We start from the raw sequence: 10622 nt of genomic DNA on the forward strand, positions 1-10622 counted from the left end.
GGCCGTTAAGGTCCACATATGGCACCAAGTATTTAATTGAGTTTAAACGTTTGTTTGACGAGGGTTACGGACCTGCCGGAAAGTGTTGCCGCCGCCGGAACTTGGCCGGAGGTGGCTGACTGGAAAACGGGGGTGGGGAGTTGGGGTTGGGGTTGGGATTAATTTTAATTAAATATATTATTTTAAATCAAAAGTTACACTTTAGCCCCTGATCTTTATAGTTTCCTTTAAATCCAAATTAAAATATAAATTACAACTTGGACCTTAACTTTGAAATATTTTTAAAATGAAAACGAAATTATAATACATGGATAGTTTACGTACGTAATATATCTATATAGTTTGAAACTTGTTTAAATTAATAAAATTCTAAACCTCGGGGTTTCTATAATCGATAAAAATGAGAAAGAACACGAATGAACAATAACTTAAATCCTCCTGAATATTATATTAATGTTGAACGCTTAAACACGAATACAACGGAACAATGAAATGGGTCGGTTTAACCAATACGAATCTAGATACAAATAAAAATGACGAATGAAATACACGCAATGAAACTTGTGATATAATATGTATATAGTTACATATAAATATACACACATCTATAAACAAAACCAAAAAATTCGAAATATGTCGTGTTTTCGGGTTTGAAAAGTAACGAATGTTACAACGAGTTAGCCTGCAAAGCCTACTATCAGATCGTCTATACCTGTCTCTGTTCCTGCTTCTGTGGCTTCTGTGACTTCTGTGATTCCTACATCTCCAGTTCCTACTCCTGTGATGTCTACTACTCCAGCAGTTTCTCCTACTATCACGTTGATGACTACTACATTTGTTAATCCACGATTCGGGGATATTCCACAGACAGTATTATCTGCTATGCCGAGCCCGCAAGCTCAAATGATGGCTCCGGCAAGTCCGTCTGTGATAAAACGGCTCGAGTATTCTTTCATGGCATTCAATCGCCCTCAGGGTCCGTTACAGCCTGTTCCTCCTAATTTTTATCAGATGTCGTTTCAAACCCAGACGTTCCAGATGCTGAACTTGATACACTTTCAACAAACTCAAATGATAGTACATAGGGTGTTTCAAGAGCATATGAGACTTGAGCAGCGTAATATGTATCGTCATATTCAGTTTATTCAGAATGAGAACAAGGATTTGAAGGCCCTTGTTGCTGCTCAGGGGGGGAGAGGTTGGATAAGCAGGATGAGATCATCTTATAGCTGACTTGAAAAGAAGACGAGCTAAGGAAATTAAAAGGTGATGATCAAGATCCTGATGATATGGGTGGAGGTAGTAGTGAACAGCAACCAGGCGGTGCTACATCGTCCTTGGGTAAACAGGCTGAGTAATGGAGGTAACATCTTGTAGATCATACCATATAAGGATTAAATGAACGTCAAGTTGGTTTACATGATTGCGGCTAATATGATCTTGTTTGTTGGTATGATGGGGTTGTGAGGAGTATGGTAAACTCCGATGAGATCAAAGAGGGCGAGTTTGTTGATAACTCGTTATCGAAAGAACAAATCACTCTGCTTCTGGTTCTAAAGGAGAAAGAGGTTGAGGAGTTAGGTCGAACTATTGATGTGTAGATTGAGATGGAACCTAATGTAAATATGGGTATTCCACGTGGGAATAGGCCATCTAATTATGATGAGGTCGATGTAGAGGACGTGACCTTAGAGGAGTATCCAGACATGTACACAACGAACGATTATGAGTATGGAATTCTATTCTTTACTACAGAACACTTTGAAGCTGCAGAAGAGCGTTTGAGACAGGAAAGTGATAAGTGGAATAAAAGTGTTGAGACAGTAGTTGAGAAGAGGAAAAAGAGTGCTTTGGATGGTATGTTTGGACATAACATTGAACGAATGAATAAGATGGTCGAGACTCTTCGCTACAACAAACGTGAGGAAATCAGAAAAGTGAAAGTCTGAGCATATGCATACCTGATGAAGAAGTACGTGAGCCCGAGATCGGTTAAAGGTATTACGTTTCTTGGTTATACAACACGGAGCTTAAAGTATGCGTGGTGAAATGGGAACATGGTATTTATTATTTTAAATGTATCATTGACCTGTTATCCATGCCATGGTGGGATGTTAGAACATTGGTTAACCGATCGTTGATTAATCGGGGAAACAACCAATTGGCCAATTGGTTCTATCAATATCTCTTGTACGAAACCCGTTGCAGATTCAAGTTCTTCAAGCCGCAGGTGCCGACACACAAGTACATCGACGAAATTGATCCACGCACCGGCTGTAGGAAGATGATCTTACAGGTAAAACCACCAAAGACTATGAAGAAAGTTCCAGTGATAACCTTTCCTTAGAGTCTGTTTAACACATTCAACTAGTGGTACTATGATAACCGAACGGGTGAAGCAGCTATCGTATTGGGATCAGGATTGAAGACTGAGTTCATACGTGTGATCGGTCCGATGTGATTGGTTAATTTATCCGAATCCGACAACGATGCATTATACAATAACCAGATTCGGTTTGCAGACGTTAAAGACTACGATCTTGCAATACAGTTTCAGAGGGTTGTACGAGTCTTTTAAGAATTGAAGATTCACAGTTGCACTGAATGGAAGACTAAGAGATTTATTGGTTAGAGTATTTTGAAGATTATATAAGCTCGAGACGAGGATGAGTATATTGATGCATGGTTTGACGTCTCGGTCTTTATAAAGTATTATTATATTATTTTTAATATAATAGAGGTATTTTGGTAATTATGTAAGCCCATTCGTATGTAATGTAGGGCACATTCGTTATCACATAATGAATGTGACCATTCGCTTAATGTAAATCACATTCGTTAAAAATTTTAACGAGTGTGGTAACGAATGAGGGTCATTCGTCAGTTAATGTAATAGTAACGAATGAGTTAGGTCATTCGTGTTCATTAAATGTATTGATAACGCATGAGGTCATTCGTTAAAGGGGATGTTTAGCAAATGACCCTACTATCTATATTTAACCCCTATAACTTATTTTAAACAAATGAGAATCATCAGTTATTGAAATCATCTCGTTACACTGTCCAATTCTCTCCAGAAACACACACACACACGTTTTCATCCTAATCATATTCGTTTAACCGTATTAGCTTGAATCTCGTTGTCATCACGAACTAGATCCTAAAATGGCTCAATATCTCAGCAAATCCAATCGGTATACCACTTTACCCACTTTATCAACAATTAAAAAGGGGCCATAGTATTTAGGGCTAAGTTTATGAGTTTTAGGTAATTTTAGGGATGACTAGTAGTAGGGCTGCAATTTGAGGAAAACCCAAGTTCCCACATAAATTTTCAGTACGATTCTTATCTGCAATTTATTTCATTCGATTCTGAGCTATTAGTAATGACTGTCTAAGCTGTTTAATCTGTTCTTCCTTGTCACAACATAATTGATCTACTTCTTTCACTTAACAATCTTTGTGAATATAGGGTACAAAAATAGGTGGTGAATAGCCATACAAAGTTTCAAAAGGTGTTTTCCTAATAGCTGAGTGATAATTTGTGTTTTACCACTACTCTGCGAGCGGTAGTCACTTTAACCAAGTAGAGTTAGTGCTCAAGGTCATTCATCTTAGATAAGACTCAATCCACCTATTAACCACTTTGGTTTGCCCATCAGACTGAGGGTGGTATGCAGTAGACATTACCAATTGTACCCCATGTAACTTGGAAAATTCCTTCCAAAGGTTACTTAAGAACAAGGGATACCTGTCAGAAATAATTGTTTGGGGCCACCCGTGTAGTTTAAAGACATGATCAAGAAACTACTGAGCACCTGTAGCTGCAGTGTAAGGGTGACCCAATGGAATAAAATGACTGTACTTAGTCAATCTGTCTACTACTACCAAAATAGTATCTTTTCCCTGAACTTTAGGAACCCCCCCCCCCAATGAAATCCATTGAGATATCAGAGAACACATATTTAGGGATTGGTAAAGGTTGAAGAAAACCTAGGTATGACACATTCTCATTTTTAACTCTTTGACAGGTGTCACAGTTGCTAATGAATTGTCACACATGTCTAGACATTCCTTTCCATGTAAATAAATGTTTGATTCTTTGGAACGTAGCAAGAATCCCAGAATGACCTCCAACAGCCGAATCATGACAAATGGCAATGATAGCTTTTTGAACATCTTCGTTATTTCCAACTACTATTTTGCTATTGTTAAACAACTGACTCTCCCACTTGCAATGAGGAACATGTTCTCCAAACATTAACTTTTGTAGTTTATATTATACCTTAACATCTGATTGCCATGTGTCTTTGATCTTTGTTAGCATACTAGGATCCAAAGTAGATAAAAAAAAATAGCAAACAAGGTAGGACCAGTGATCTTGGACAGTGCATCCGCTACTTTATTCACAATCCCTTGTTTATACACTATCTCATAGTCATACCCCAACATTTTGGAAAGCCACACATGTTGTAGAGGAGTTGTCAACTTTTGTTCCAAAAGAAACTTAAGACTCTTATGGTCACTTCTAATGATGAAATGACCAGCAGACAGATAATGGTGCCAATACTTAACAGTAAAGATAATGGCTAACAGCTCTTTCTCATAAACCGACAAGGACTGTTGTCTTGTAGATAATACCTTGCTAATAAAGGCTAGCGGATGATTATCTTGCATCAAACAGCCCCAATCCCTTTCTATAACGCATCAGTTTCCAAAACAAAGGCTTGGAAAAATCTAGCAAGGCTAAAACTGGTGGGGAACACAAAGCCTGTTTGAGGAGTTTAAAAGCTGTTGTAGTTTCTTCATTCCATACAAAACTATCTTTCCTCAACGGATTAGTAAGTGGCTTTGCTAATATACCATAGGACTTAATAAATCTTCGATAGTAACCCGTAAGCCCTAGCAACCCTCTTAACTGTTTAACATCAGTTGGAACCAGCCAATTACCCACAACTTCAATTTTTTTAGGATCTGTAGCTACCCTATCTTTAGATATAATATGACCCAGGTATTCAACATTCAAGCCCCCAAAAGAATACTTAGACATCTTTGCATATAACTTGGTCAGTCTTAAAATTTCTAAAACTTTCCTCAAATGAACCAAGTGTTGTTCTAGAGATCTACTGTAGATCAGTATATCATCAAAAAAATACCAACACAGATTTCCTTAAAGATGCTTGAAAGTGTGATTCATCAATGATTGAAAGGAAGCAGGGGCATTTGTTAACCCAAAGGACATAACTAGAAATTCAAAGTGACCCTCATGTGTCCTAAAAGTTGTTTTATGGATGCCAGCAGAGTGCATCCAGATTTGATGGTACCCAGACCTCAAATCCAATTTGAAAAAATAGTAGCCCCCCCCCCCCTAACTCATCTAATAAGTCTTCAATTAAGGGTATTGGGTCGCTAGTTTTAATAGTTGCGTTATTTAATTTTCTGTAATCTATGAACATCCAACAATTACCATCTTTCTTCTTAACCAGCACTACTGGTGCTGCAAAAGGACTTGAACTGCCCCTAATAACACCAGTATCTAATAATGCTTTAGTCATTTTCTCAATAACATCTTTTTGAGCTAATTGATATCTATAGGGCTTTTGATTAATAGTTATAGATTCATCTTTAACAAGTACCTTATGATCATATGCCCTTGAAGGTGGAAAGGTATTAGGAGTTTGAAACACATCATCAAACTCTGCTAATAAAGTTTGAATGGAATCACATGTACCTTCATTGGAGACTACAGTTTTATGTTGGAAAGTATCCGCTTTGCTGTCCAATTGAAGACTGAATAGTTGTGAATGAACAACTTGACTAGTTTGTTGCAACAGATGATGCATCATTTATGTAGAACATAAAGAGACCTTATTAGTATGACTGCCTTTAAGCTAATACACCTTATCATTAACCTTGAAATGCATGGTTAAATCCTGGAAACTCCACACAATATTCCCTAAAGGTGATAACCGTTGTATGCCTAAGACCATATCATAATTGGACAATGGCAAAACCAACACATCAGCTTTAACCCAAAGACCCTGCATTTGCCATTGAAAATCAGGGAAAACCTTAGAATGCACAAGCTGGGAACCATTAGCCACACCAACTTTCAAGTCAGTAATATCTTATAAAGGAAAATTGAGTTTGATAGCCAACTATTCATCCATAAAATTATGGGTTGAACCAGAGTATATTAGAATTTGTAGTTTTCTTGTACCAATATTACCCACCACTTGCATAGTAGAAAATGAATGAACACCCGTTAGTGCATGAATGGAAATAAGAGGATTAGGCATAGCAGAATGCATAACTTGATCTTCCATTACAGGTTCTGATTCTGGTAATCCTTCATCTACTCCCACCACTTCTAAGAATAACATTTACCTATTTGGGAATTTGTGTGTAGGGGTATATTTGTCATTGCACCAAAAACATTCTCCTCTTGCTCTTTTGGTTTCCATATCTTTGCTAGTAACTCTTTTAGTATTTGACAATCTTTGGGTAAAAGAGGGTGTAGGTAACAAAGGTAAATGAGAGGAATTAATAGGAGGTTTGAAAAAAGAAATAGGAGTAGGGTTTGAAATGATAGCATATCTAGTTGAATAATGGGAATAGGTTTTAGGGGTAGGTAAGGAAGAAAGTATGCTTTCATTTTGTTTCTTAGCAATTTTTGTATGCTTCTTTCATGGTTTTAGGAAAAAAAGGGTTATTGCACTTTTAATTTCTTGTTTTAATCCCTTCAAAAACAGGCTAATGGCGTATTCCTCAGGAATATTAACCCTAAGCAGATTGGTATAAAATTTCTCACAATAATCTTCCAAATTCGGTTTGAGTTGCGGAACATAAGTTGCTATGGCATCTTGATAGATAGCAATGGAAAACCTATCTATAATAGTTCTTGCATATTTAGGCCAAAAAAAATAAATCTAATGTCCCTAGTTTTCACAAAGTTATTATGCCATTTCATAGCTTTTCCTTCAAGATTAATAACCGCATACCTAACCTTGAAATTTTCTGGTGTATCATCAACATCAAAGAAATGATCAAATTTAGTAACTCAATCCTCCGCATCATCTTGGCCATTAAACATAGGAAATTCAATTTTTCCCAAATCTAAACATCCTTTATGCTCGTGAACCATTGGAAAATTCATTGTCGGGATTTGATATAGAAGCAGATTTATTCTGAGAGTGTTGATTGTTCTCCAATCGATCAATTGCTGAACGAAGATCATCGAGTGACTGTTCCATTTTTGCCAAAACTGATGTATGTTGTTGAACGGTTTTCTCGAGGTCCGTGTGACTTCGAGTAGTCGCCATGATTAAAAACGAACAATGCAAAGGAAATGGAAAGAAAAGGAGATCGAATTGAACAAATTAAGGATGGAAGAAATGAAATGGAATGATTAGAAGATGGGATTTGAAATCACAAAGAAGAAATTGTGATTCCGATGAACAAAATTTGAACTCCGACAACGGAATTCAACAGAGCACGAATTGAAGCAAATGGAGTTCCAGTAACAAAATTCCAATCGGAGATACGAATCGCGGTGAGAGGTCGGAGAATCGCCGCTTTGATACCAGTGACACGTAACAGATTGTAGAGAGAGAAAGATAATGAGAAACGACTAACTATTCGATAATTCCATTAACGGTATTCAGTTCGTTTTCATGCAACTCATTGACTACTAGCTGAAACCAACTACAACTATTACACAATTACACTAGCAATCCCTCAATTATAGATTTGTACGATTAAGACCCATAGACATTGTCACACGTAATGTTGGTGGTGGTTGGCCGGTTGCATGACCAAAAGTTTCACAAATTTGTGATTAGAGTGACTTGACGGAGAGAAAAGACTGGTAGAGCAAAAGCGATGATTAGTGTGACTTTACGGGTTGTCTATTTTAACTAGTTGAGCTCAATGATTAAACCTTCAACTAATAGGGGTTATCTAGGTCTTGATCTTTATACATTTGGAAACAACTGAGTAACACCATCCAAATAATATATGGGGTGGGGGAGGGCTAGGGACATTTTCGTCCATTCAATTCTTAACCATTAACTGCGTTTTCGTCCATTCAGTTTTTCATTATAGTTAACCACATTTGAAAACAATATTAATAATAAAAATGAAAAAAAAAAGAAGAAAAAAACTCCATTGCATCAAATGTAGTTACCTACTGTACATTCATAAGGGTTGAACTATTGATTTAGAGCATGATCATACCAAAGGGTAAAGTTCAACATTTGGATTTCACCTGCAATTTGTTGTAGTCGATTGAAGAAGATGAATATCGTTGGAATTTGATTGAAAAAGATGAGAACCATAAAATTAGGGGACGAAAAACGATGGGGTCGTAGGGTGTAACAAATGGGGTAGAGTTAAATTAAATGGATATAAAAAGCCCCTCAAGTGGACAGTACGTGAGGCGTTTTAACGGATCATTTGTGTAACTTTAGTTGATTATATTCAGATTGTTAAAAACTGAAACCCCGTTGACCCAGTCAGTTGAAGGTTTGGTAATTCGACTCCACCGGTTAAAATGGCCAATTAATATGGACCGAAAAGAACTTAACTCTAATAATAATAATAATAATAATAATAATAGCATGTGGCTGATACGGAAAATACATCTCTCCCAATAAGACTAGACTGTCGATTGACTGGTCCAGCATATTGTGTTCATTTTTTTTTCGAAATATTATATTTTGTAGAACCATTCAAAAAAATAAGAGACTCTAGATTCTTCAAATATCAATTTCATACCCAAAAACACATCAAAACTCAAACTCCCACCATATCATTCCCATTCTATCATACACCCAAATATCTCTTTCTTCTTGAAACCTCCATGGGAGACTACAGATCAAGATCAAGATCAAGACATTACAGCTACAGTGATGCTGGAGATATGCAAATAGAGAGATACTATAGTGGAACAGGACCAACAAGATCCAACTTCGAAACCAACCCACCTTATAACTTCAGGTCTTATAGTGTTTCATATGGTCAACAACCAAAAACCAACATGGATCTTGTTATTGCAGGCACTGGTAGAGATGTTGACTTCAAAAAACAAAAGTCAACTACAAAGTCATGGAGTTTTAATGATCCTGAGTTCCAGAGAAAGAAGAGAGTTGCTAGCTATAAAGTCTACTCTGTTGAAGGGAGAGTCAAAGGGTCTTTTAGGAAGAGTTTCAGGTGGATTAAAGATAAGTACACCCATGTTGTTTACGGATGGTGGTAAATTGGTAATTTCATATACAAATGATTTATATCATATGCTCATGTTTCATGTATTGTTTTCCCTGTTCTTTCGTATTGATTTTGATATAGATAAGGTAGAACTTTTATTTTGAAAATAATGTATGTATCGGTCTTGTATGCATAGTAACAATTGCATATTCTTATTGGTTTCCTCATTTTCTTCGTGTAAGGTGATTGCATATAATGCAAAGATTTCTGTTTAAGTTTATAAATTCTATCTTTTTGTGATAAGATGATGCTCTAGATTTAAGGGTATTGTATGGGTATCTTAGGTAGGAAATAGTTAATAAGTTTGCATTAGAGTAGTACTCTGGACCTCCGGTATGTCGATATATACATAGGGATATTAGTTTTTAATACTCGTAACTTTTACTAATTGGATGATCACACTCTCAACTTTCGATTTGTTACCCATCACTCCCAACTTTCACCATATGTCTTTCTACCACTCTTGAACTTAACGAACCCTAACTCCGTTAATTTTCTTGATGACGTAGAATTTTTAATTAATAAAACATAGGTTGTGGGTCCCACACTATCTTCTTCTTCTACATAAAACCTCAAAAAACTCCATTTCTGGCGACCTTGTTTTTCCGACAACTTCATTTTTCCAGCGAATTTGGTTTTTCCGGAGACCTCGTTTTTCTGACATTGGAGATGGTGCAGAGGTGTAGAAAGACAATGGAGATCATAGAGACTGTGCATTGGTGGAGAGACGATGAAGATGGTGTTCGTCGGAACCATGCAACTCTTTTTCCGGCGAGCAGACTATTCCAGAAGGTGGTTGGGTGCGATGCTGGTGGAGGGGAGAGTGGAGGTTGTGGTTGTTGTGGCGGTGGGCGATGAAATGATGAAGATAGTGCTCGTCGGAAATCTGCAACTCGTTTTTTCTGGCGAGCAGATGATTCCAGAAGGTGGTTGGGTACGATGCTGGTGGCAAGGTTGAGTGGAGGTTGTGGTTGTTGTGGCAGTGAGCGATGAAATGATGGATATGGTACTTGCCGACAACCTGCAACTTGTTGTTCCGTCAAGCAAACGATTCTAGAAGGTGGTTGGTTGGGTGAGATGCTGGTGGCAGGGGAGAGTGGTTGTTGTGGGGGTGGGCGATGAAATTATGGATATGGTAATCGCTGAAAACCTGCAACTCGTTTTTCCGGCGAGCAAAGGATTCCGAAGATGCTGATGTTGACGGTGGGTGGAGATTGTGGTCGCTTTGGGCGATGGAGTGGTGGCGGTGGACAATGTACGGTGGAATGGCGGCCAGTTTTTGAGATTTAGGGTTTTGAATTGTTGAAAGTGGGTGAAGGTGTAATATATTGAAGAAAGAAGGTGGACTCACAACCTAC

At 37.5% G+C, this 10622-nt stretch overlaps 1 protein-coding gene across 1 annotated transcript; it reads left to right on the forward strand.

The window, feature by feature from the left end:
• The first annotated feature begins 8860 nt into the window (after positions 1 to 8860).
• LOC143571221 (uncharacterized) lies at positions 8861 to 9256 on the forward strand. Its single transcript, XM_077056711.1, has one exon. It carries the CDS (start codon positions 8861 to 8863, stop codon positions 9254 to 9256), a length of 396 nt encoding a protein of 131 aa, XP_076912826.1.
• The last annotated feature ends 1366 nt before the right edge of the window (positions 9257 to 10622 follow it).

Source organism: Bidens hawaiensis, unplaced genomic scaffold, assembly GCF_021521415.1.
Source record: "Bidens hawaiensis isolate Kalapana, Puna unplaced genomic scaffold, B.hawaiensis_p1.1 tig00001299_1, whole genome shotgun sequence".
Classification (NCBI taxonomy): Eukaryota; Viridiplantae; Streptophyta; class Magnoliopsida; order Asterales; family Asteraceae; genus Bidens; species Bidens hawaiensis.